Here is a 27965-nt window from a genome sequence, read left to right on the forward strand (position 1 = left end):
GCAAAGGAAAAGAAAGTTTGTGTAAGCACTGGTGATATTTCTGATCACAAAGACAAGCATTCAAAAAAAGCTCACAGAAAGTTTATGATTTGGATTACTGTCTAGTGTTTTCTGAATCCTGTTATCACAGAAGATAATGAAACTCCTGGGTCTAGCTAAAGGACATTTGCAAATGATCTTTTCATGTCCTGTAATTAGTCCCTTCAGAGACTTCTTTTTTTCTCCAGGTCCTCTGGAGAGGACTGTGGAGTTTAAGTTACTGTCTTGTAAACATCCCTAGTTATCTCTAAAACTTGCTGTCTGACTTTGTGAATTGGGCTTGATTAAAAGCTTGCTAAAGTTAATGGAGAGTTCCATTGCATCTAGTGGTTTTTCTAGCGGGACTAGAGCTGGAAGCATATCCAACTGTGGTCATTGTCTAACACTTTTTAACTAAAAATGCATTCCTACTGTATAATTGCTGGCATCGCAAAATGAATTAATTTATTCCCTTGTATTCTTGAGAAGACTTTGTTTCCATTTCAGTTCTCCCAGCTCCTGGAGGTACAATGACTGCTAGCTGTGTTCTTGAACTCAATGCCAAAGCCTCAGGGTTGTCCTAGTCTTGTTTTTCCAAAACTTTGATTATAATGCAGAGTCTTTGATTCAGACTGTCAGCATTCACTTAATAAATACAATTATTTTCTTTGCTTTTTTTTTTTCTTTTGGGCCTCACAGATTCATCCTCAGAAACTTCTGATAATAAAGAATGTGTAGGAAGAATAGTATTTTCTCCATGAAATGAAAAACCCTGTCTGACCCTCAGAAAGAGAGCTTGTATACATCATTAAGATTCCCTGTCATCGCATTTCTAGTCTGCCAACCTGACCAGAAGTACAGATTTTTACTCTGCTACTTCACATCTGTCAAGTTTGCTTGCTACTTTTAATCAAGGAGGATAATGTCCAGCTTTGGAAGGAGTGACACAAGAGTCCCCAAATGAATCATTTGTTCTGTTTCTACTTAGCACGTGGCTAAAAGATGCTCCCAGTTTGAAATGATAGAGTAAGAGCAGTCAGTGAAGATATTTATCTATTTTCATAAAAAACAACAGTAATAAAATGAAAGGTCACCTTCTCTTGGGCCTGGGACCAGTCTAAATAAAGGAGAGGAGTATTGTAATACTGGTGACAGTAACTTAAGCTGCTCAAGCCATACAGACCCTTAAAAAGACATACTAGATGTCTGACAACTCTTTTCCAGATTCCATGATCAGAAGTGCATCAGCCACACGAGGAAATTTAGGTCACTTGCATTATGTGGTAAGTACGCTCGGTGATGTGAAGGAGGGACATTCTCATTTTGCTCATACCTAACAGATCCATACGTATTCATTTGACAGGATATTCTGTGTCACATAACCAAAACTGAAGTAACATTAGCATGTTAACTTTTGCATTAACTGGTTAGCATTAATATTAGTATGGGGAAGGGACATTAATTTCATTACAGAGAAGAGAATGCCCTTCTGAGAGTACAAGTGCTCTCTGTCCTCCAGTACAGGAGAACAAGTGGGGGAGGCAGGAAACCAGCATGGCCGGGCAAGGACCTGCAGGTCAAACTGAGGGATAAGAAGAACATGTACAGGCAGGGTAAGTAGGTATGTGTCATGTGGGAGAAATACAGGGATGCTATCTGGGCATGCAAATATGGCATCAGGGAAGCCAGAGTGCAGATGGAAGTGCACTTGGTGAGGGATGTGAAAAATAACAAGGGACTCTGCAGGTACACTGATCACAAGAAATGGGCCAAAAAGAGTCACCACCATTAGCTATGCGTTTTCTGCAGTGATGAACAAGGGCCTGCATGCAGCACTCATAAAACTCTGCACCAACAGAAATGAACCACAGCTGCTATGACAGTGTCATTGCTGAAACACTCCACCCACCACCTCAACCTGCTCAAATCCACTGCTTGCTCTCTATAAATGTTCAACAAGCATTAATGAATGTCAGTGAGTCCAGTTTTTTCTGCAATTGGAAGACACACCTGTGCTTCAAATTCACTTCCATGTCAGATGCCATTCTATCACACTGCCCCTTTGCTGCTATGTGTCACACAGCAACAAAATGTAACGGAATATTGGTGGGAAGATTTAACCTCTGCTCCCATGCCACCAACATCTGCCTCTGATGTCTTGGGCCAATGTAATGAAGTAAGATGCATTACTTTTGGAGCAGCCCTTATACATACCTCAACCTGATCCAATTGAACAGCATTAAATTTTTGAAATGAAAGTAGTATTTGGCACTCCAAACTGTTCCCACTGAGTGTTCATGAAGAGCTTTACTAAGGTGCATACTGTCCTAAACAATCCACTTCTCATCCAAATAAATGTTTGTCTCAACTTGCTCTTGGTATATGACATCATTACTTAATGATTTTCTATTATTTGTTTTCCAGATTTAACATATACGCTCACTGTTATGTAGAACAAAGAGAAAGCAGAATGCAAAATCCTGTAATCATTGAAGTTAGCTGCTACCAAAGGGAGAGCTAAATTTCAGGCCAGCACTTCTCAGTGCTTCTCAGAACATTCACTTCTGAGATTCTGAATGCCCCCGACTCTCCTTTTTGTTTGTTCTAAAGGCATAGATTGGAGAGGTAGGAAGCTATTTTGATGCATCCCTGACCTGTCTCTCTTTAACTTCATGAATTGCTGGATTGTACAGTCCTTGCTCAGTCCAGGACCCTGGGAAAAGGAGTCCATCAAATGAATCTCCTTGGGACTTTGGAACAAAGGCTGGAGCACATAAAAACAAATGTCTCAGAGAGAGGGGAAAGGAAGGAAATCATGTGTCTGCAGAAGGGATTAGCATTTCCATTTTGCTCATCAAAGTTAAACAGAGTACAAAAGAAGGATTTACAGAGCTCCAACTGTTCCATCCCTTGTGCAAATCAGCATAAACAGAAGGAAAAATAGAGTTAAACAGAAAATGTAAGATAGTTACAACTGTTTTTATTAGTAAAGTCCTGTTTAGCTTTAATTATTTCTGTATAAACAGTGAATTCGGGAAAACAAATAGCTTTTTAATGAGTCATAGTTATAACCAAAAACCCATTACATGTATAATGCCTTATTTCTCACCTCAGTATGCCTGATCCTTTGTTCTTGATGACAAATTTCATTTTCAATTCATATCCTCCTTTGAAGTTGTTATTTGTCCCTCTTAAAAGTTACTCTTACTGTCACCCTTCACCTTTGTATTTTTTGTCGGCAGATTGTAATGTTGGATTGTGTAGTATATGACCTTTTTCCTATCGTTGAAACACAAATTTTTGGTAATTTTTAACGCCTGCCCAGATCGTTTTTATTTTTTATATCTTCCATAAAAATAATTTAAAAAGCATAAATTAAAAATAGCATGCCTCTTTAAAATCCATCAAAGGTATACCAGATCTATCTAGCACTGATTATTACTGATTTGATCTCCAAACATTTTCATGCATTTTGGTGTGCTAAACTGTAATGCTTTTCTAAATGAGCATCCAGAATGTTGGTTTCTTACCCATGTAAAGACCACATCTATTTAGACTTGGAATTTCCTTGTTATTAAGAATAAAGTATTAGTATTAAAAAGGATTCTGCATATTTACTGTAAAATCAAACACCAAATCTATAGCTACAATGACAGTTTTTTTCTTCTGGGAAAGGTGATTTAGAACCTGCAATACCTGCTTCTGGAATCGTTAAATGTTCTTGCAAACTGTAAGCATGATCCAAGAGCTATTAGTTTTAATCATCTTTAACCAGACTTGCAGGCACGACTATCCTGTGAAATTCAAAGATTCTCCTTGTTGCCATTTTCAGTTTTACATCCTTAACATTTGTTCACAGAAACAGCCCATAAGCTAAATCCATCATACTGTGCTATTCCCTCTTTCAGTATGCTATAACTTTTCAAGCAGATGAAAAATTGTGAGATTATTACTGTATATTTTATACGAATAAACCATATGGTTAGCTTAGAAAAGCACTTAGAAAGTCAGAGAACTCTGATTATTCAAATTCAGCTAAACTAAATCTGAAATAGCTTTTACAACAAATTATCCATCTTGTACTTCTTCCTTTTATTTGAATCCAAAGTCTCAAAAATATATATATTTTTTCCTCAGGATATTTAGCAGTTTCAGTTTGGACACAGGTGATACTGACATGTAACCTAAATTGAGATCAGTGCTTGAGACAATGTTTGCTTGTACTCCATGGAAAGCTGGAGAGGGGAGATGGAGATGCATTTTCTGAAGATTTTGTTGGAGAAATTATTATGGCTCAGATTTTTTTTCAACCTGTTACTGATCCTTTTATGCTATTAAAATCAGTTAGGTGAAAACAAATGTACATTTTGTGCTTAATTTCTCTATCACTTATGTATAAGCTGTAACAAAGGCAGTCTCAAGAACTCTCACCGAGCCCAAAGGCTGGAGTCAGAGCTTCAGACTCACATACTTGGGTTATATTCCATTCATATTAGATAGGCTGCCATTCTTCTAAAACCAAATTTACAGTTTGCTCTTTAAGAGGTATAATTTGCATGAGTTTTGAGGAGTTGGGCAAAGAATCTTTCTTAATCATAGTTGAACATAAGATAGGAGTGCTGAGTATGCAAGCATGTGGTATGGCAGACTGGTTTTTATTAACATCTGAGCTATTGTCTGCTGTTCCAGACCAGACTGTGGTGTTAGACCCTTTCAGGAAAAGGCAGTTCCTGGCTGCAAAGATGGAAAACTGTTAAGTTTTTGCTTGGCTAAACAAGTACAGTTCTGAGCTGGGTTATCATATTTATCACTGAAAGATGCATGATGCTTTGCCTGGGATGGAAAATTAAACCAGTTAAGAAAGTTCAAAAAGACAAGGATTTGGATTTCACTAGAACACAGGCTTTGTATAATATATTATATTTTGATTTACCCATCTTTCAAATAAATGATGAAGACTATCATATTATATTTAATTTATGTGTCAAGACTGTAAAAGATAGTATGGGGCAGAATGGATGTCATATCATCCTCAATTACCTGAGCAAATCTGAAATTGAAAACACTGAACAAAATTTTTTCCCCCTCATTAGAAAAAATTTATTCTTTTTCTGTGATTGTAAATATGCTTCTAAAACATCAAAAAATACTTGTAAGTATGGTGGCACAATTATTTGCACTTGAATGCCTTTATGTAAGTCTATCCTTTTAACGTCAAAGCAATCTCTGCTTTCATTGAATTTTTTAGAAAATGCATGAATATTAATTACTTGTAGCATCTCAATCTTTACAACTTTACAATAATGCACTAGCAAGTAATTCCATCTGTAGTGATCTGTTAGTGATAGGACAAGAGGGAATGACCCTAAGTTGCATCAGGGGAAGTTCTGGTTGGATATTAGGAAAAATGCCTTCTCTGAGTGATCAGGTGCTGGCACAGGCTGCCCAGGAAGGTGGTGGAGTCACTGTCCCTGGAGGTGTTCAAGAAACATGGAGTTGTGATACTAAGGAACACAGTTTAGTGGGCAGTATTGGTAGTAGGTGAATGATTGGACTGGATGATCTTGCAGGTCTTTTCCAACCTTAATGTTTCTATGATTCTAAAGAGGATGTAATTACTCAACCTGCAGAACACAGTCTAGGGATTAGAAACACAATCTCTAAAACAGTCATGACTACACTTTAATGAGGCAACAGTGTCAGCCATGCAGGTGGTGTTCATGTTATCATTATATCAGTTGCATACTTCAATGGCATTTATGCATTACATTTCCTTTTATCTGCTTCTTCTGGCAGTCACCTACCTACAGGCTCAGGTATCAATCTCAGGGAAAGCTCTTCTGTCATTACTACCCATTGCTCTGGTCTGGTATTTGGGAAATATATTGATTCACTTAATCTATGATGAAGGGCTTAATGTCAGACTGTCTTCACTGAGAAGGAGAAAATGGTGGGAACTCACTTAGTGAAAGGTAGGATACACACACACATACACAAAATACCCAAAACTCCCTTCTTCTCCCCCAGCTATCAGATCTATACAAAAATGAGGAATTACAACTTCATTTTAAAAGCTATTTTTTTTAATGTTATCATTGAAAAAGCTAGAAATAAAATGTGGTTAATATTTTAGTGTTTTTTACTAAGTTTTATAGAACATTAAAATTATAGCCCTATATGTTGGTTTTTTTTTTGTTGTTGTTTTTGTTTTAATTATACAGGTCAAAAAGATGGATTTTCTCTCTAATGTATTTGATAGTTTAATTTAAGTACATTTGCATTGTAAAATAGAGCTGCAAGTAACAGCTGGAAGGGATCATATATACAGCTGAGCTTCAGCAGGTTTCATTATTACCAGCTGACTGTGTACAATTTATTTTCTTCCCATTGCTCTGATAATATGGAAATTGCTTTTTTAAAATAATGTTTGTTTTCATAGATTAAATTATTGATTTTGTAAGCAAAAGATTTTTTTTTCCTTTTTTTTTTTTTTCCCCCATAAGTTACTACATCCTATGAGAAGTTTTCTTCCTGTTAATACCAGCTTTGAAATAACTTGGATTTTAAGACAGGCCATGGTCCAGCTTCACTCCACAGTGGCAGAAATAGCACCAAGAGTTTTAGGCAGTCTGCAGAAAAGGGATGCAGCTCCACAGCATGACTCACGGGCTGCAGAGCAGCTGTACAAAGTGAGACAGACAGAGCTGGCCTGTGGGCTGTGACCTGACTCTGGGACCTCTGGCACTGTCAGCAAGAGGCACACCACCCTTCAGCCAATAGTTCTGTTTATTTGTTTTGAGTCTCTGCTTTAAACTGTTTCTTTTCTGAGCAGACTTGGGAACATGTCATATGAGACACTAGCACACACAGTGAGAGAATTTAGTGTATAATGCAAGATTTTTCTCATTGACTTTAAGGAAATATGAATCTTCTTTAGCCCTTAGAATTATTGAGGTGATTTATCAAGTATCTGCAAAATAATGTAGCTGTAAACAAGAAGGAAATACAATGTTACTCAGAATCCATTTATATTAATTAAATGTGTGGAAAGCAAGTCAGAAACAAATTACCTTGCAGAAAATATTGGCCCAGACAGCAGTTCAGCATAAGTTCAGGTTGCTGTTAGCGTGACAATAAAGGAAACTAACACTGATTGAAGAGCAACATATGTTTTTTTCCACCATTTAAAACAGGTCAGATTTAGTCATATTTTTAAAGACAAATGCCTGAGAAAAATGCCTACAAAAATATTTTTCGCTATTTTTTTGGTTGAACAGATGTACAAAGACATTGCATTTCACTTCCTATTTGAAATGTATCTGGCCTTTACCAAAAATACTCTTTAATTTTTACACACAGACAAAGGCTTTAATAAATGGACACATACACATATGGTGTCCTGTTAGCTTGATATAACCTCAAGTTTCTAGAATCAAATGGCTTTTAGCGGTCTGATTTACAAAATTGCCTTTTTGGTGCCTTTTTTTTTGTTGTTGTTTTTGTTGTTGTTGTTGTTTTTCTTTGCTTAATTGCCTGAACAACCCGTCACTGACTTTCACAGCTCAAAATTAAGCTGCAATCAGCATTTGCTCAGTGGACCATCTGCAACAAGTTCCCACGTGGTCTGTGCTGCATGAGCTCTGCCATCTCAGTGTTACCACTACTGGAAATAGGATCTGGATCAACTGAAAAATGACCTTTTATCGAGCACAACCATTGCAGCTAAAGTTCTCCATTGGGTGGACTTCTACTGCTATCTGTTCTCCAAAAGAGATGAATTTAAGCACCCAGTCTAAACAAGTGTGCCAGGTACTGGGAAAATGCACAAGCACTGCATTATGCATGGAAGGAGAGAGGCATACTTTAGGGTTCAAAGTAACCACAGTGGTAGTGTGTCTCAGTGCAGTTTTGAGATTGGTAATGTCTTGTTTTCACACAAAGCTGGGGAGATGAATGTGTAAGGGAATCATTCATAGGGAAATTTTGGCTTGTATAAGTTCCCTAAAGTCAGGAAACCCAGATTAAACCAGATTCAGCCAGTTTTGGGCTGTGGGAATTATTCCAGCTATGGTGCAGAGGGAAATTCTCCATACAAACACAAGGGAAGCAGTGTTAAATTTCATTGCACAAATGGTGCTCTCTTTCTGTCTTTTGAGGAGCAATGTGGTGATTATAGTGTTGTTTGCCCAGATGCCCACAGTTATTTTACTGATTCCTTTTGGTAGTCAGAGTATCTACTGTAAGGAACTGGAAAAAAATATATATAATGCTAGAACCACAGTAAAAGGACCTACATGAGCCACGTTTAAAAGCAGGTGAAAATATCAGTTTTCTGACTGTAACTGCCACAGCTTCTGAAGTAACTGTTCAGTGAAATAATAAGACAAAAAGTTCTGCAAGTTTTTAGTGTAGAATTGCATCAATATATTATTTGGAGTATGTGATAACAGGTCGCTGAGTTTTTTGGTCCAGATCAAGTCCTGCCTGAAGATCAGAAGTTTGAATTCATTATGGGGGAAGGAAAATAGTGAAAATTGCAAGATACAGTGCAGTGTATTCAAAGGGATAGTCAAGGAAGATGATTTGAAGCTCTAAATTATTAGTGTACAAATGTGCATGCAAATGACCCTGTATGTCACAACAGAGAAAGGGAAAAAATCAGAATTACTGTCAAGGAGACCAGAAGGAAGAGATTCTAATAACTGAGTGCTATAAAAGTACTGACGGTCTATAGATGGGAATAATAGTTCAAGAAACACAGGAAACAGTCTGGCACGTAGTAAGAAAATTTAGATTACAATTGGAGAAGGGAGGCATCCAAAACAATAACTATGGGAGAAGTGAACAGCAAGAAAGAGTAAATGTAGATTTGTGAAGAAATGTAGTATTGAGGAGAATTAAAGAGGAAAAGAATAAATTCTAATAATAATAATTCTAATAGAATAATTCTAATAATAATAAATTTTCCCACTTCAAACTGAAGTTTCTTTAATATAGCCTTCAGCAGAAGATTGAGGAATCCTTATCACAGAGGTTGAAGATTAATTAGTGAAAATAAATTTACTCATCTAAAGAAAAAGAGCAATGGGTGATTAGCAGGGCATAGAAGAGGTTGAAATAAGGACTGTGACCTGCTGAAAAGGGACCTGAGATGTAAGAGGAAACTCAGGAATGGATGGAATTGCTAAAGCCAGAAATGAGATGCTGAATCAGTTGTTCATCTTCTGCAAGGAAGTGAGAAATCTCAGTTTCTATCTTTAAGTGGGTATTTAGGTGTATATCTCATCTGTAATCTTTAGCATTCAAGGTTTGTGGCTTCTCCTTATTAGAGTCTGGAGAACACAGCCTCGGCTAGTGAAAGCCAGATTTCCACCTCAGAGAGCAGATTAAGTGAGAGTTAAGCCCTAAATGTTTTATGGCATCTTAATGATCGTAGTTCATGCACAAGCACGGTATACCAAAACTAAGCACAGTTCCGTGTGGCGTGTAACACTACAGCACTAAACCAAAGCCATCCCTAAAGTAAATCATGTGGAGCCAGTGGTAAGTTTGGTCTGCTGGAGAAAGTCCTTGTTTTCATTTACACCTCTGAAACACTACTAACAAAGGCAGATTTTGGCCCAAATGCTGCTTTAAACAGACCTCAAGGGTAGTAAAAAATCCAGACATTTCTGTCATTAAAAAGAATCCTGCTGAGGGGGCCAGTCTGTTTGGACCGCTATTGTATAGTGCCAATGGCTGTCACTGTATCAGCTGCTAGAGAGAAGAGTTTCTTCCTGCAGGAGTTTCCACGACAGCATTTGAGCTGGTTTTATTTAGATAATTTTGGGTACTATGTCTGCAGAATTTTGGGCCACTGAATAAAGATAATACAAGGGAGCAGAGGAGAGCTCCTTAATATATTATCTGAAAAGAAGAATAACCAAATGCAACAACAGCAAAAAAACTTTCCCTTTAGCAGTCATTTTTTTTTCCTTTTTACTCCATGAAACATGAGAACTTTTATTATGTAAAACTGTGCTTTCTTGTGAATTTTTCCTTTAGGCTTGCCAATGAGAGATGATGATTTAATTATTTCCAGATATTCAGTTGATTTAATATAATTTCTTTCATGTGGAACAGAACAGGGTAAATGGGCATCAGTCCTAGAATATTTATTCTTTTTCACAAATCCTTAAGGGTACATTTAATAGAATCACAACATATTTTTGGCATTCAGTTCCTGCGCTAATTACATGATGTTTGATTATAAGACTGTCTATTGAAGATCATAGAGTGTTCATACAGTGTACTTAGCCTTGGATTTTTTCTTTGTTTTAATGGAGAGTGATGTATGCTTGAATTGAAGATGCTATTTAAAACAGACGCAGTTGAATAACAGTCTCCTTTCCCAGGTTCTCTAGGCACAGCTGTTACTATTGCAAATTCAGAAGATTTCATGTACCTCATTCTCATTTCATTTCTCTTGGATTATTTCCGAAATAGCCTGAGGCACTGATTATGGTTAAAAACTTCATTTTTCTCTAAGTAAAGCTACTTTGGTGAAAGTCGTCATTTCATAATATCTTTTACTCACTGCTGTTTATCCTCTTCTACCCTTTGTCTTATGCAGTATTCTTCTTTTGTTTACTAGACATATAGTCATTTGGGTAACAACATATTGAAAAGAGCATATGTGTCAGTCCATCATGTATTATTGACACAGAGAACAACCGTACCTTTGTTGGATTCTGGCAAGAAGATCCAGAGATTTGGAGAGAGAATGCCTGATCCAGAACAACTTTTTTTCTTTTCTCTTAAGTAGATGAAGCACTGAAATAAAATTCCTGTTGTGTTAAGATAGAGCCAAAAAGTAATACTACAGGTATAGGGTATTGATGCAAGACTTAGATAGGGGCCTTAAAAATATTTAGATAACAAGAAGTCCTCCAATGGAAAACAAAAACAAAAACCTATGAATGGGATTTCTGATATTCTGAAATCTGAATTTCAATGTGAATTTGATCCATATTAACCCAGCTTAATTATTCAATTATCTGCCTTTCCTGAGCAGGATGAACCTACAGGGCCATCCAATTTACAAGAGTAGAGATGCCCCAAATGAGAGATTAACCAGTGCTGCGACTTAGAATTCTTTTAAAAATCTTTTCTTTAGCCATCCAATGTTGACTTTTCTCTTTCAGCATAAAATCTCCTTTTATCTGGCATTCCTAGATTAAAAATGGACTTTTCTACTGCATATTGTTAAGTAGAGAACAGCCAAAAGCTTTTGAGTTTGTAATGTATCTGAGCCTTGATTCAGCACCTGAAAGCATTTAAGGGGCCACAGGGCTCCTGAAAAAAAACAAGTTAGAGGGCCACTGAAAATTAGTAGACCATGGATCTTATATCAGCCAGTTTTTGAAGCATTAGCTGATAAAACTAAGCACATGGAAGAGCATATGGTTTACAGGATAAGGGTTAAGCCTGAGAACACTGCAGAGTTGATTTGCCAGCTGACATTTCTTCCTCATATGGTTTCCAAAAAATCTTTAATGAAATTCAAGGTTGTGGCATATTACTATATTCCTTCTGGAATTCTTTCTAAAAGGCAATTCCACATCATCATGAAGCAGTGCACAAAATATAGTAATGCATGATCTGAAGAAAGCTCATGGGTGCTATTTTCACATCGGCACAGTTTCTTTGTGCTTGGACAGGGCTCAAATGTTGGATTACTTACTAATCACGGCACTTTGGGCATTATTACAAACATGAGACGCTGTTAGTAAATGTTATTGCTTTCCTGCCAGTTCCTAAAAGAGGTAAAGATAGACTACACTGAGACATTGAGAATCTCAAGTGTTGGGAAAGGCCATAGCACCACTACAAGAGACATTATGAAGCAATAGCTTCTGGGCTCTCAGTTGTCCTCCCAAAATGCATCTGTGCTCTTCAAGATTCTTTCCCCTTTCTTTTACACAAAGCAGATGCCCAAGAAAGCATCTCTCAAGATTCTTTCTGTTCCAAATCAAAATTATTTTCCTTTTCACTCTGATACTCTCCATCTACCAAAGACCCTCTCTTCTTTTCCTTCCCCAGTCTTCGTTTTCATTTCTCTCTCTCTTAACTAGTACTTGATCTCCTTTGTTTTGTTTCATTGAAAGTTGTGCTTATGTACAAACATATGCAACAGAGTTGACTGCCACAAACACCTTTTCGTACCCACTACAGCATCTTTAAGAATTATCATGAAGAAGATGAAAGTTCCACCATTACAGTTTTAATTCTTCTATGAAAAGATGATCTTTTTCGCATCTTCAAAAAGTAACTCATCTAAATTGCTTAATTATATTTCTTACTTAGGAGGAAGGCTTTTTGTATCTTAACATATTTTAGTAATATCCTTAGTTCTGAGTTGTCTTCCTTTTCTTTTGGGGAGCTTTCCCAAAAACACTATAGGAATACTGTAGAGCAAATATATGCATTTGAAAGTAATTTGAATGAGTGTCATCATCCAGCATCACATAAATTTATACTGCCAATTTATGAACTTGGGGATTTATTGATTTATTGATATAAGTGATTCATTACTTTATAGGGTTTTTTTTTTGTTTGTTTGTTTGTTTTACTTATTTTCATTTCTGAAAACAGTTTTTGCTTGCAAAACAATTCTGCATCTATTTGCCTTATTCCCACTGAGAGGGGAAAGACAGAGCTTTTCTTATGAAAGATTTTGGACAGTGGACTCTTGAAAGACTAGGAATGTGCATCCCCAGCAAACAAATAGACTGAGGTCATTAGGTTGGGTGACTCACAGTTCATCAGATATTTTTTTGAATGTGAAACCAGTTTTAAAATTAAAGTATATATGTCTACACACAGAAAGAACAGGTAGAATTTATAAATGAGAAGTGTTTTCATAGTAATAGGATGCATATATTCAGTGTGAAATGTGGCTTCTAGCAAATCAGTGTGAAAAGATTTATCTGAAACATTTCAAATGATCTATTAATGATAAGATATAGTTGCTCAAAGTTTATTTTCTTTTAAATAAGGCACACAAATTCATCAGAACTGTTACTGAAATGGTTTCTGAAATGATCAGAAGAGATTATGAAAACTGTAAGAGTATTTGACATATTTTCCTTGAAAGCAGTAACAACTTCCAGAGGAGAGACTTTTTTTAAAAAAAACAAAGGGTATGTTTACATGAGCTTTCAGCAGGACTTATAACTGCTGGGCTATGTCAGAACTGTTGTTTAAACAGTTTCTGGAGACTTGGAAGAGCTGTCTGATTATCGTTTAAAGCTGATCACAAATGCCAGTGTAGAAAAAAAAAGTTACAGACTCATCTGTCAATTCTTTACTATTTATCTTTGACAAGGTAAACAAGAGAGGACAAGGCATGACACATTACCAAAAAGGCCTGCAAAAAAAAAAAGATTTGCTTTTGCATTAACTGCTCTCCATTGTTTCTCCTCTCTGAAGTTCCTCTGGTTTTGTGCTGTAGTTGCTAACCACTCAAGACCATTCCGTAGGTTCCCAAAGCTCTCCCTACCACCTGCACCAATGAGTCAAATTATCATGGCTCATGAGACAGCTGCTGGAGATCACTGCATGGTCTGAGTGACAAAATGCCAAGGAACCAGGAGTATCTGAGGTCCTGATCATGCTAATAATTCTACTCTTCAAGCTACCAATGGCAGTGAATTGTTAGTCCTTCTGCACTTGGAGAATGTACAGTTTTATAAGCCCTTTGAGTACTTAAAATTCAAAAAATATTATCAGGAAGAATCTCCTGTTTTATGTTGATTTTTTTTTCCTCCTTTTAAACATTAAGCATCCTGATCGAAGAGTCCTGTATTGCCTCAAGTCACTATGGACTATCATGAAATGTCCCTTGTCAAATCAATACTCTTTCTTCCCTTGCCCTTTGTTCATCTTCCAGCCTCCCTTGAGGGTTTGAAATTGCAAGAACTGGGGTATCTTTTCTCCAGATAGTTCATATACATTTAGATAATTTTTCCTAGTTTCAGCTGGGATACAGTTAATTTTCTTTCCAGTAGATGGTATGGTGTCATATTTTGGATTTAGGATGAGAATAATGTTGAAAATATGCTGATATTTCAGTTGTTGCACAGCAGAGCAGAGCAGTGCTCACACTAAGCCAATACTGCTGCTGGAAATCATTGCCAATGTCCTTCAATACCTGAGAAGTCTGTTTTGTTATCCCAAACAGAAAGAAACGATGGAGAAAAAAAAGAAAGCACTGAAATCCTGGCTAGAGAACAGAAAACTGGCTTTTCAGTTGGGTCATTTGATAGGCAGACCAATATTAAAATATTTATGTTTATTTGACTGAGAATTTTTTTTTTTCTCTCTCTCTTTGAACTGGAAGATAAATCTCACACCGTGCTTTTATGTTGTATTTTGAATTGAGTGTTTGGGAACTTACATCAAACCAGATCAAATAGGCAAATGACTACATTACTGAAGGATCCAAAACACTATCACCCTCCGATAAAATCTTCTCCAACAGCTTTTACTTTTGGCCAAGAAACCAGAGGCTGCACTGGATCTGTCCGTGGCAGCTTTCTCAGATGAAAGAGGACTTTTAGGACTTGAGCAGAGTACTGCCCACTGTGCTACTGAGTAATCTCAGGACAAGTTCCTGTCAGTCTTTTGTAGTTGGAATAGTGTCAGCCATTAAAAAAGGAGAATGTTAAGATTCACAAAACCAAATGAACTTCTCACTTAAACAGCCTCCTCAGAGGAAGAAATCTACACTCCAATTCACTCTCTGTTGCATCTGAGCCTGGATCCCATAGTACCACAGAAGGCCCTCCCCGCTGCCAGTACAGAGTTTCAGTGGCTTATTTAGAGTCCTGAAACAAAGCAGAGCATCACAGGGAGATTACCCTTCTTGAGAACAGGCTTCCTAGTAGTAGGAGTACAATTGGAGTCGAATTCCAGGGTTTTATTACCTGGGGAATGGTATACCGTGCTACATTAATGTCTTAGCAGAGAATTATTATTTAAGACACATAAGCACTGTTGTATTTTTTTTTCCCTGTTGTTGAAACTATTTGCATATTTTTATAAATTCACTAACAATTCAGGAAGACTGTAATAGAGCATTTTCATGAATAAATGATTTGTTGAAAAAGCATGGTTTCACTGAACACTGCTGATTCCCCATGTAAATTTCATTGTGCCAGCACCTAATTAGGAACAGCTTTTGTTCATGGAAGATGTGATTCCAGTTTCTTCTCTGATTCTCATATGTATATATAAAAAAAAAAAAAAAAAAAAAAAAAAGAACAACTAAGGGAAACAAAAGCCTTGGAAAAGAGATTTCCAGAGACACCCTGTTGACATGACAGCATCAGTCTGGGTCCATGCACGTGTGTAGGAGGAGGTGTGAATGCTGTGCGCAGCAGGGTATACTGCTCAGCAGTACTACATGAACAGCAGTCAGGAAAGCACTTCCCCTAGAGAAAAAAAGGTGTGACTGAGCTGCCAGGAACCAGACAAAATTGGTGCAGCATACATAATCATGTTTAATCTTAAAAATACTGAAGAAATGAGTCTGAATCAAGCTGGTCAAGAGGCAGATATGTTGGTCAAATGCATATGCTACAGAAAGCAAGACAAAACCAGCAAAAAGTATATCCACACTATTGGCAACAGTGGAAAGGATGTGAGAAACAACTACATTGGGAAATAATTGCAGCAGAGATTTGTTTGAACCAACACTGCCAGAGCAAAAATATGATACTAATGGGGAAGAAGATAAATTAGCTAAGGCAGGGCATGATGCACATGGGGTTATATTGCTCTGGATGCCTGATCTGAAGTGGTCAGCAGTACTCCAGAATATCATTATCCATACAGTGTGATGCCTTGCAGACTTGCCCTTTCTGTTAAAAAGAGTAAGCAATTCTGGATAAATAATAAAAGCAGTTATGGAGGAGACTTTCAGCAAAGAGAAAGAGGCTTACTACCTGACTTGAACAATGCCAAAGATTCTGTGACATGTGTTGCAGAAGTGAGATAAATGGTTCAACAAACAGTACAGCAATGTAGTTGTCAATCTAATTCCAGATGGATGATGCAACTAGTTAGGATATAGTATCAGGAAATATTCTTTCCAGTCTGAAAAAATGACAAGTATTTGTGGCAAACATTGGAAACCATCTGGGTGCAACAAAGCTGAATGTTAGAGGCAACACCAGATATATCTTGGAGTTAGTAAACACAGACATCATGGTCTTGCTAGTCATCTTCACAATTCTTACCTCTGATTGTTTGTGCTTCTTTCTTTGGACGTCATACAAGATGCTGTGGTCACTAGCATCTCTGCTGATGATTGTGGTGTTTTTCATTAAAAATGATGAAGAAGAAAGCAGTAGCAAGCTGTTTGAAATAGTGAGAAAGAAATAGAAAATGCCAGGAGAAGTACAGAGAAGGAAAACTTGTGCATATGGCTGAATTTTTAACTATGCTGGCAAAATCTATAAAGGACTTTTCTTTCTACAGAGCCAGCTGCATTATAAAACCATGAAGGCTTTTGATAGATCTAGCATGCAGCCTTCCATCAGGCTGGCAGATGTGTGAGAAATGTCTGGGTTCTTCTCACTTTTTGAACTTCTCAGTTCTCTACTTTGCTTTACAGCACAACCATCTGTACCCTGAGCTGAAGTGACAGCACATCTGTGTTAACTATCATAATTTCAGAATTAAAACATATCTAATATGCATTTCTGGCAAAGCATTAGGTATCTGTGGTTTGGTTAGCTGTTGGCCACAACCACATTGTTCCTAAGGTGACTTGCTTTGTATTGAACTTCACATACTTCTTGTATATATCTTTGTTTCTTTAAGTGATAACCTGTTCAAAATAATTATCAGAGCACATTGAAAACTAAGTGAAGCAAATGTCAGCTTTATGAAGGCAGCTGTGGGTTGAGACTGGAAAGATGAGAGCTCTGCTTCTCTCCCCTAACAGTGGAAGAGGCTGAGTTATTTCTGAATCAGGAGGTATCAGTGAGAAATGAATATTGGATTGGATTAGGAATAATCAGTATCAGACTTTCAAGCACGGTGATGCATTTCACAATGTTTTAGAGACCATCATCATAGGGAAAATGACAGTGTTTTACAGTTTCTTTTATAGTCTTCTGGCATAACGAATTAGATGAGGTGTGGCTGAAAGCCTACATTTAGTTCCCCATTGTTTCTTTTTCTTGTGCAATTGATTTGTGACAGCAGAAAGTTTGAGATTGAATACAATGATGTAAGTAAAAAATAATGTGATTTGGGCCTGCTATTTAAATATGAGAGGAAATTTTACCTATATTCCCTGAGTGTTTAGAGCACCAAGACCATTGTAAATAGATCTTATGCATGCAGTAGATCTGCCCAATCCCCAATCAGAGTTGATTTTTCTCGTGAAGATCAGTGTAGTTACAAAGATCTTTTTAATTACATACCATTCTGCTGCTTCTGAGAGATGGAATCAAGACAGAACAGATTAGCCTAAATGAGGATATTTATGATTTTCTTTTCATTAAACAGTTCTCAGATGCAAAATCAGCTGTATGTATCAAAGGTGTAGGACACAGCAGTTGGCAGCAGGAGCTCTTCAACCCAGTAAATGTTCTTCCAAGGAGATATCATGAACTTTTGTCTTCACTGAAATTAACTGGGTTTTGAGAAGGACAGGCACTTAGGATCAATCTCCATGTGTAAAATGATTGTTCCAAAATAGTACTGACCTTTGAAGAACTAATTCATAAGTCTATTCACCCTACAGTCATATGTCACAGATTGGAAAAAAACCTACTGATATCAGCCCAGCTGATTGAAAGCAACCATTAACAGTGATTTCATTAAAGAGCACATTATATCCCTATCAAGAAAGCTGACTACCTTGATGTTCTCCTGTCCTTGTATCTATTTACTTCTAACAGTTAATCTTGACATCTCACTGGGAACAGTTACTCTTTTTTTAGTATATACATAGTGCCTAAAATGTCAGATTCCCTGGCTTGAGCCTAAGGATACTTTGCAATATCATAAATTAGAAGAGTTGACAATGTACATACGTACCCATGAATATCTACACTAGACTATTTTCTCTTTGTTGTAAGTAGAAACTCATTTCCAAGTACAAGCAGATGATGATCATTATAATTTAATTAGTAGTACTGTCCCCAAAATTGTTTCTTTTTCAAAAAATAAATTACTATGTTATTACTAAAGAACATAGGTAAACATGCATACATACTGGAGAGACTTTAGATCTGTATTTTTTTCATATAGAATGAATGTAGAGGTACAGAAAACATTTTGCTAAAATTTTCCAGCAATCATATAAAATGAACTGCGATAATAAAGGTTTTCACAACAGGATTTCTGAATAAGTTAATTCTATACTGGGCTTCTATACTAGGTTATATCCATAAGTGCAAGGGAGCATAAGTCCTGATTTTCAAACAATACGAGACTGAAGGTTAGAAGATGAAAATCTCAATGCTTTTAAAGATCTGCTGTTAAGAAAATGGTTCATCTTCAAAGAAAAAAAGACCACATATATAGTTTAAATTGATTGTTACTGAGGCCAGTCTTAAAGTGTTAGAAATGGGTTCAACTAATTGCTTCTATCTACAAATACAAGAAAAATAAAATAATATGACTGATGGATAGTTCGTTTTGCTGGCTATCAGAAATAACAAAAATTAACAGTGAATAGAGTGAATAATTGACTAAATTATTTGAGTTTTGTATTGAAATCCCAGTATTATTTTACTAAACAAAACAAAAAGAAACAAACAACCAAACAACAAAAAAATCAAAATCAACCAGGTTTCATATAAAGATGCCTGCTAATATATTGATTGTTAGCTATTGAAATCTAAATAACTGGACATCTCTAGAGTCCAGAGTTATGTGTATCTGTATGAGTCAGCAGATAGCTAAATACTGCCCTGAGTTTGTTGTATATGCTTCAACTGATACACTTCCTATGAAAATATTTGTCTAGTTCAGTAAATAAGTTATGGTTAGTTGGAGGAGGGAGGGTTTTCTCTCTTAAATTCTTAAATTCTTAAATTTATGCTTATCACTAATATATTAACTTGTCCTTCTAATTTCTGTAAAACACCTACTCTGTGAAATAGTTTATCATTACTTTTCTTGGTTTTGTCTCTGTAGAAACAAAGTAGGAACCAAATACTAAATGGCCATCCCAAAGCTGAAGGAAGAAATGGAGTCAAAATTAGAAATGTAATACTGAAGAATGAAACAGCAGAAAATTGGCCCTTTGATAGAGCAAGATTTCATCCTGTATTCCCTTTTCCAGTTTCAATTTTGAAATCATACACTGAATGAGTCTGTCAAACAATATATACTCATTATATTGCTTTGGACCCTGAGTCTCACACGCTTCATGTTTTAAAAATATTGTTATCAGTCAGGGCGACAACAGTTTATGAGTTATTTGCATATGAAATGGCTGATAAGTGTTAGGCAGTTAAAAAAGACTGTCAGTTCTCATTAACTAGTATTCATGTTACACGATTTCTCTAACAAGTATTTAGCTGAGTGCACCTAAATTCTTTATGCTAGTTACTAGTTAACAAATACATGGAGATAAAACTTGTCTAAAGCAATGATATAAATAGGATAAATATTGTAGAATTTGACAAGATAGAGTAGATAAGAATTTGCTTTGGAATATTTGGGAAATTAAAACTGACAATTTTCTACATATTTGCATTAGGAATTCTTAGGTCAAGTATTAAGTATGTTTTATGTAGATTCAAAATTTCTTCTAAAAGAACAATCTTTTCAGCCGTAGAAAAGATGCAAGCAAAGAACAGAGTCAAAATAAAACTGTTACTTCTTGGTTTCTTAGTCAAAACAAGTTTCATTCCAGCAAAACTTGTATCTTAGCATTCTCACAGCACAAGAGTGTTTTATGCATTATGTTTATATGATGTTGCATTATTTTTATATGACAACAGCCTGAAGTAGCTGGAAACATATCATGATGTCCAAAGGAATTGGAGGCTGAATTTCATTTCCATCCAAGCGAAGATAACGAAGGCGAGGGATGTTACCATAAAGACCATAGTCTTCTGCTACAGCAATTGAGACTGGGCATATCTGAGTACCATTGACACCTGAAAATGTAGATCACACATGTTAGGTAATTTCCATGGGGAAGGTTCTTGAAAACTAAAATGTCCTTAGAAAAAAATGTCCTTGCACTTTGTATGGGAGTCACTTTCTCTTGTCAGAAGTGGAATAATACCAAATTAACAATATTACATTTGTTAATGTAAAAATGTACATTGAGATAATGTAATTTAGAGCAGTGAATCACATATTTAACACGCTATAATTGTGAATAAAGTGTGCTAGATAGATAATCTCATCTTGAACAGAGACAAAGCCAGCTAGCTTAGACAATTACATCAGTAAGTATATTTGGAGACATAACTGACTTCACAGGAGGCAGAACAAGGCTAATGCTGAGGAATTTTGAAGATCTTACTTCAGTGATATGCAATAATATGCATATATCTTCTGATTACAACCTCCAAATTGTTTTGAAGTTATGACAGAACAGCCACAACAAGAACAAGAAAAAACACGATTTTTTTCTTTCCTCCCCAAAAAGAAAAGTAGTATTTCAGAATAACACTGCCCAGATGTTGGCAGTGTCTTTGAAACAGGCTTCATCTTTGTCATGGAGACTGGATGTATACATCTAGCTAGTCAAGGACTGAAAATTTTATCAGAAATATTGTAAGAAAACTCTTTGCCTATGTTGTGAAATTTGATTAATGCATTTAATACCCATGTAAGATACTTGATATTTGATTGGAAGAAACAAAGTACACCTTATTTTCTTGTGCGAAGACATGAAACAGGAAGGTTGAGAATAAAATTTCATTATGGAAGCAATTACAAAAAGTTTTGCAAATGAATCAATACTGTATAGCAGACAATATTTGTCTTTTCAGGTCATAATGCACTTCAAAGAGCCAAAGGGCACTTCTGTCCTTAGAATACAAGATGGCTCCAAATTAATTCTAAAATTCTGCATTCTCTGGTCTAGAAAATATCCCAGTGGAATAGTGTTCACAGGCTTAATTATTCCAGCCTTAACATGAGAAAGTAGTTTTCAAACCACTAAAGGCCATCTATGAAGTGATTTCCTGATGATGTGTGATACAAAGTAGGTTGGTTATTGTATGAGTAGTAAATCCTACCCAAATTATTAGAGGAGTAAAAGCCTTTCTCTCTTTCAGTCCTGGGTTTGTGGGTATATTGCTGAATTTTGCCAGCAAAGGGAGGGACAGGGCAATCTGGTTACATTAGTACAGTTCCCTCAAAGGAATTGATTCATGCAGAGGATAGTGTCAATCTAAGCAAACCATTTAGACTCCATTTACAAATTCCGGAGAGAAATGGACACATAGAAAAGTTGTCTAGAGTCTCCTAAAGATAGGATGAATTTCCCTCTGGAATTGTAAAGGACTGAATGACTAATTCAAAATAGATACTAAAATCTTGGATGGTTATTTTAACTAAGACAAATTCATCTGTGGTCAGTGTTATTGATAAGTAGCATAATATTTACACTGAGACTCGAGCTGCTATTGGAGAAAACTGAAGAGATCCTCATTACTGGGTAATACTCTACATCTGCTGAAGAGCTACAAAAAATTCTGTTTCTTCTTCCAGTATAATTCATAACATCTCAACATCTAGAAAGTGAGTTGATATAGAAGATGGGTGTATTAGGACATATAGGAGCAGGAGTGTGTGTCTGCTCTACACTAACAGCATCTAGCAGCACCCACTGTGCTCAAATAATTGGACTCCCTTTCCTCTTTTTATGTATTAATTAACAGCAGTAGCATGGAAATCTGTACTTTTCTGGGCTCTTTCAGCAAGAAAGTCAGTAACAGTAATAGCTCAGGAGTCTGACAATTAGACAGGATCTAGAACATAGACCATTTCCTTCCAAATATCCTAAAATGAATTTTGAGAGATTGGTATTGCCACTTTGCCCAAGGTATCCTCCCTTTCTCTCTACATGGAACAATATTATCTCAAAGGAGCTAGCTCAGCCATCTGACATTCCCCCTAGGGAAACTTAATGTTTGCTCCTTTTTATCACTCCTTTGATAACATTGTAATGCCATCTGCTTACCATTGTTCATTCTCTACATTGTCATTTCATGCCTTCACCTCTTTTTGCTTCCTCTAACACTCTCTATCCCATGATTTGACATCTCACAGCCTTGCATGTGTATCTCATAAATAAATATGCAAAGAGCTGTAATTTAAAATATGATGAAACAGGAGTGATGTTTACCTGCTGTAGCCAAGATTGTTTTTTGTTTTATGTTGATTTTGCTTCCAAATGTTGTGTACTGTTGTATTCTGTTGTGCAGTGGGATCCTTGGTGAAGGGACACAACAAAATCTTGGTTCCACCAAGACCAGGTTACCACTGACTTCACTGGACTTCAGTACAATAAAAGTGGACAAACAACATTTACAGACAAATTTTTGTGTCTGAACTCTTGCAGTGCCAACAGTGTAACTATGAACAACCAAGAGGAAAGAAAATAGCTACTAGCAAGTGTGCAGGAGTATCTGAGAATTAATGTTCTAGAAGAGGTCACACTAAGCATGCATAAGTAAATTTTCAGATGGACTTTTTAATGGAGAAACCAGATCCAAGTTTTACAATTACTTTTCTTTCAAGCTCCTTACATTTGTTACATTAAAATAATGACTGACCATTGTCTTCCTGTGCTTAAGAAAAATCTGCAGACCAATGCCACAACTTAATTATTCTGCCTGACAGAATTAAATTCCTTGCATGCAGTCTTAAAAGTTCTTTGATAAACTATCCATCAAAGCATTGTCCAATGGAGCCTGTGTCATTGTTGTATGTCTTGAACAATTACACTCCTGTGGTAGTATAGCTTAGATAATACCAGTATTTAATTTAAGATATTAGTTTTTTAATATACTTATTTGACCACTTTTTACATGGCTGCTAAGAATAAAAAATTCATTGGAAAAAAATTAAGAGAAAATTTTCAAAGAGCTTAAGTAATGAACGTTCAATTTGAAAAGTGGTAAAGGCATTTAGAAATATAAGTCTTGTGTAAAATTATTGTGACTTAGACTCATGGATATTCATGTGTTATTGTTCACGGTTAAAACTTATTTCAAAACTTATTTAAGAAAGGAAGAAAATCTGGCAGCTGCATAAATGCTCTTTGCTACCTAAACACAAAACATATCTTAACTGGGCAAGTTACATTCCAATGATTTCAGTTTATTGTCCATTTAAGGTGACAGGAGATAAAGTCTACACCTAAGGCCCTGAAGTGAAGCAATTAAAATAAATCCCTTTGTTACCAGGGGGCAGTGAAATATGTTTGGTAGCAGCATATGTCATTAGCCTTAACTCTAATTAACTGCTAGGCTTCTTGCAAGCCATTTAAAAAGGTTCCAGTTGCACAAAATTCTTCTGTATTTATAAATTTTCATACATTTGATTTCCTAAATTCAGAATTAATTAAATGATTAGTAGCTATCCTCCTTTGATATGTCTTTCTTTCATACAGAAGACAAATTGTTACCTTTAGTATGTTTGTGATCAATAGTAACACAAGATAGAAAACAGTTTGTTCAATTAAATCAGCATGACAAGAAGACAAATGTGGAGACCTGGCTACTTTCTATCCAGTGATAATTAGAAAGTCACCACTTTGATTTTGTCCTTTGGCATGAAACAGGTTACTGTACTGGCTAGCAAATGGAAGCTGCAGATCAGTAATCAGAAAGATTTAAGATGTTCAGGACTTGTATACAGATACTCTACCTGGTATACCTTACCAGAACATTCCTGATGTACCTAGATGCTGGAAACGTTGTTAGAAGCAGAGTTAGGATATAACAAGTTTCTACTGCCTTAGGAATAAAACCTTGTTTCATTTATATGATGACGTTTGAAGAGTTAAACCTTAGTGGGACAAAGCTTCTGTAAAGTCAATTGAAAGATTTTTCATCAAGAAAGACTAAATCCAGAAGTCAGCATTTTGTTCACAATAAATAAATAAATAAATACATAAATAAATAGGAATGATATTCAGAATTGAAGCATTCAATAGCCACACTTCAGTTGTATTCAAAATAGACTGTGTTGACTACAGCCTACATTTTATTCTGTTTTAAGAGTCCCTCTAGATAATTTAGGTAGACAAAGAGATGTTCAAACTAGCTGATAATCTAATGATTCTGTTAGTTTAATAAAGTCTTTAATGTTCTCAGAAACTTTGGAAATATGACAGTTACATAGATGTGCATTGAACATACCAAACTATTACCCTCATTTTTTTTACTGTTGTTTCTTGTTTACTCCTATCATATTTGTGTGAAAACTTAATTTTCTCTCACAAAATGGTCACTGTATATATCATGTTGATCATTTTGATATATATGTATATATCAAAATTCAAATGGAAAAAAAATTCCTTAAGCCTCCTACTTCTGATCTGCTTACCAAGATTTTTCTTCTGTATCCCAATTAACAATTTTCAAAAGTTGGTATTACTCAAATGCACATATGTGTTTGTCATATTTTAGAACAGAATTGAACATTGGCCTCTGGGAGGTCCTACTGCTTATTTCCCTATAACACATGGCACATTTTTAATCTCTTCTTTCAACAAGTACTTTCTGAAGTTAAGCAGCCATTTTAAAAAAATTACTTCTTGGTGAATAGCTGATGATACACACTTACTTTTGATTCTGTTGTGATCAAGGTGAAGGTGCTCGAGATGAGCATTGATCGGTGGAATTTTAGTGAGCTGGTTATGAGACAGCTGTAGGTCTAGAATAGATGAAACATTAAACCCATTTGGGGGAATGCCATCATCAGATAATTTATTGTAGTTCAGCCTAAGGAAAGTCACTTTGGGTATTGCACTGAAGTAGTTTTCTGGTATGACTTCAATGGAGTTGTTGTCTAAAAACAGCTGCAGTGTGTTAGCTGGAATGCTTAAAGGCATCTTTTTGAGGGAATTTTTCGCTATGTTGAGTTGCATAAGACTGTTGAGTCCTTGGAAGGTGTCACTTTGAAGAGCGCTGTCCAACAAATTATTCTGGTGCAGATCTAACATAGTGAGATTTTCCAAATTGCTGAAGACTCCTTCTGGGATTCTGGAGATTTTGTTTCTAGCCAGCCTTAGCTGTTCCAAGCCCACCGGTAATGGAGCTGGCACCTCTTCCAACTCATTATCTTCAAGGAATAAGTACAACAGCCTTTTCAGCTTGCTGAGCACACCACTCTCAATTCCATTGTTGGTGATTTTATTCTTGTTCAGATTTATCCATCTCAAATGAGTGGCATTAACAAAAGGCTTCTCTGAAATTGTTTCAATCAGGTTGTTTTGAAGATAGAGGTACCAAATTCTTGCTGGGATTGCAGGTATTTCTTTAAGTCCTTTGTTATCACAGTATAATGCATTGGGGAAACTAGGAGGGCAAAAACACTCTTGTGGACACTCAAAAGTGTAGTGAGACCAATGCTCAGGATCCAGCTCATTATAAACTTGTCTCACAGTTCGAGTCCACACAGAATGGACTAAGAATAATAGCAAAAGACTTGGACAGACTTTTAGAGTCATCATTTGCCTTAGAAGGGGAGAAAAACAATTAGTTGTCTCAAGAGAACTCTCTAAGAGCATACCAAATTAACAAAGCATTATTACATTACAAATAATATTTCCTTTATAAACAGACAAATTCTGTCACCTATGGCATTTCCTGTATAGTAATATGAGGTATAAACAGTTCAGCATTATATGTTGAATATTTTACTGATTTGACTTAGTTTTCCCAATGGCTACAAAATTAACTGATATTCATGCAGGGATCATTTCAAAGAATCTGAAAGAATGGAGCATGTCTCTGACATTAAATCAGTCCTCCTTATAAAAGTATTTATTTTAAAATCTCCTGCACAGCGCTTTCTGTGTAATCTAGTTTATGTAACTTATCATCTTCAATAATGCTATCAATACTGTGATGATATTAATACCTTTGTAGTCTGTGTTACTCCCTTTAAAATTAATCATATGATCTTTTCTGGTTTTCCTCTCTTCTAAATTATAATGGCATCTGGATCAGATTTTCCAGGTCTTTTCTCATCACATAAAAGTGAAAGATCAAAGAATGTTTTAACAGCTGTTTGTTGGGCATGTTCTTAAAAAGCTTGGAGGGAATATGTTTGGGTAATCCATTTCCCTTCCTCCCTTTCTCTTTCAAATTCAAAGTTATGAATTTTCTTCTCTTAAGCAGAGAGGAAAAACAAATGCTTGATCTAAATTACATAAAAAGCAAGTCCTAACTGAATTATCTTGTAGACACTCATGCATCCTGTAACTTTTTCACCTACCTAATTACTTGATTTGCTAATCCTTTTTGCCATTAAACAATGAACAAGATCATCAATGATCATTTGCTCCAACAGGACATATTTATGTAGCACAAAAACAGTGCTTCACAAACTCTATGATCTTGTTTGCTTTTCAAAATACAGGAGCAAGAAGGGGCTGAGATTTCTAGTCAAAATACAGAGATTAGTTCTGGAAAAAAAATAACATTTAAATAAAGAGGGAATTATTTCATACGTCTAGTACACCATTAACATTAACAGGTCAGCTAATTGCAGCATATCATATGCAGCCAGTTTATGGTTCTCATTTTGTTATTACCAGTAACAAGTGCAATATCCTACTGATCTTCTAGTCTCAGAATCTGCTATTTGGAATTATTCCAAAACAGGGCAAATAAAATATTTCTAAAGAACAAAGTATTTAATTTACACAGTGAAATGGTGCCTTCTCACTCTGTAAATATTCATAATAATATGATATCATCGTAAAAATAATATTTTTAAAAGAAATATAAAGTAATTTACCTTGTTAGTCAAGTTCCTGGAGCTGTCTGCAGCCAGTTAGAAATCGCTGTTACAGCCTTTGGCTGCTAACCACTGTGTTTGCTTCCTGTCCTAAGAATTAATAGCATATAAAACCTGAATTATGTGCTAACATTCCCAGATGTATTACCATACACACCTTATTAGCTATTGTTCCTAATTTGACGTTGCTTCAGAATTTGGGCTTACCTCAGCTTTCTTGGATCTCCCCTTTCTATTGGTCACTGCTGTTAGACTGTAATAGCTTGAGTCAGGCTACAAGCCGTGTTCTATGAATACAGCCTAATATATACGCATCAGTGACTACAGCTTTTAACCCCTAAAATAGCTAAGGCACCTCAGCACCTAGGCAAGAAAAGGCAGGAAATCCTGACTTTAATATCAAGCAACCACAGAGCTGAAGGAATTTGATTCTTACATTTTAGCAAATGAGATGATCTGGTCTAGATGAAATTGGTAACAAAAAGTGTTCCCTTATTCAATACATTTGTCAAATTATACTTTACACACAAAGCTTGCTTACATCATAATTCATTCTCATAATACCTGAACTGGCCACAAAGCATTAAAAACAGTGCCATCTGTTCCTACGGAAATCTTTTATTTGATTTTGATTAAATGCAGATGCTGCCTTTCCATTTAAAGATGTAATTCTTGATTAGGGGAAGAAGATAGCAAAAGCGTTTGCTAAGAATTTTTTAATAACATATATTTTCATTTCTTTAAGGATTAAAACATGCCTTTTCCTTTTTCCTCTGAGACATTTTTGCATATATTTCTACTAAGATATCATATTCCACAGTGCCTCCTGCAGTGAGGTCTGTTTTTAATTATCAAGGCACCAATTAATTATCTTGTTTTATCACTGATCTAAAGTAAACTGTCTCCAGCCAACTCACTTTCCAAAGCATAGATGCATATTTCTC

General features: G+C 35.9%; 1 protein-coding gene and 1 long non-coding RNA gene across 5 annotated transcripts in view; one reads left to right on the forward strand and one right to left on the reverse strand.

Annotated features, from left to right (window-relative positions):
• Positions 1-27965, forward strand: part of LOC112533355 — a 39716-nt gene that overhangs the window by 8975 nt on the left and 2776 nt on the right. The window contains exons 2-3 of one of the 2 annotated variants that reach the window (XR_003077436.3): positions 1243-1301; positions 1538-1631. This is a non-coding gene — a long non-coding RNA (uncharacterized LOC112533355). The remainder of the gene's footprint in view (positions 1-1242; positions 1302-1537; positions 1632-27965) is intronic. The other variant, XR_003077435.3, reaches the window with a different exon arrangement.
• Positions 17548-27298, reverse strand: KERA (keratocan). 3 transcript variants are annotated; one of them, NM_204176.2, is made up of 4 exons: positions 27229-27298; positions 27022-27111; positions 24841-25733; positions 17548-20186 (listed from the first exon to the last, which is right to left on the reverse strand). In NM_204176.2, the coding sequence occupies exons 3-4, from the start codon at positions 25727-25729 to the stop codon at positions 20014-20016; spliced, it is 1062 nt and encodes a 353-aa protein (NP_989507.1). In that variant the 5' UTR covers positions 25730-25733; positions 27022-27111; positions 27229-27298; the 3' UTR covers positions 17548-20013. The 3 variants fall into 3 exon arrangements, with proteins under 3 accessions (NP_989507.1, XP_015139192.1, XP_040553901.1); XM_015283706.4 differs by lacking the exon at positions 27022-27111; XM_040697967.2 differs by lacking the exon at positions 27022-27111 and having other exon boundaries at positions 27179-27298.

Source organism: Gallus gallus, chromosome 1 (assembly GCF_016699485.2).
Source record: "Gallus gallus isolate bGalGal1 chromosome 1, bGalGal1.mat.broiler.GRCg7b, whole genome shotgun sequence".
Lineage (NCBI taxonomy): Eukaryota > Metazoa > Chordata > Aves > Galliformes > Phasianidae > Gallus > Gallus gallus.

Excerpts from the sequence above, each read along its gene's own strand:
- KERA (XM_015283706.4), bottom strand. The coding sequence starts at position 25,729 with ATGATGACTCTAAAAGTCTGTCCAAGTCTTTTGCTATTATTCTTAGTC. Across the intron at positions 20,187-24,840 it reads TGATCACAACAGAATCAAAA|GTGTCAATGGTACTCAGATA; the intron begins GTAAGTGTGTAT and ends CTACATTTTCAG.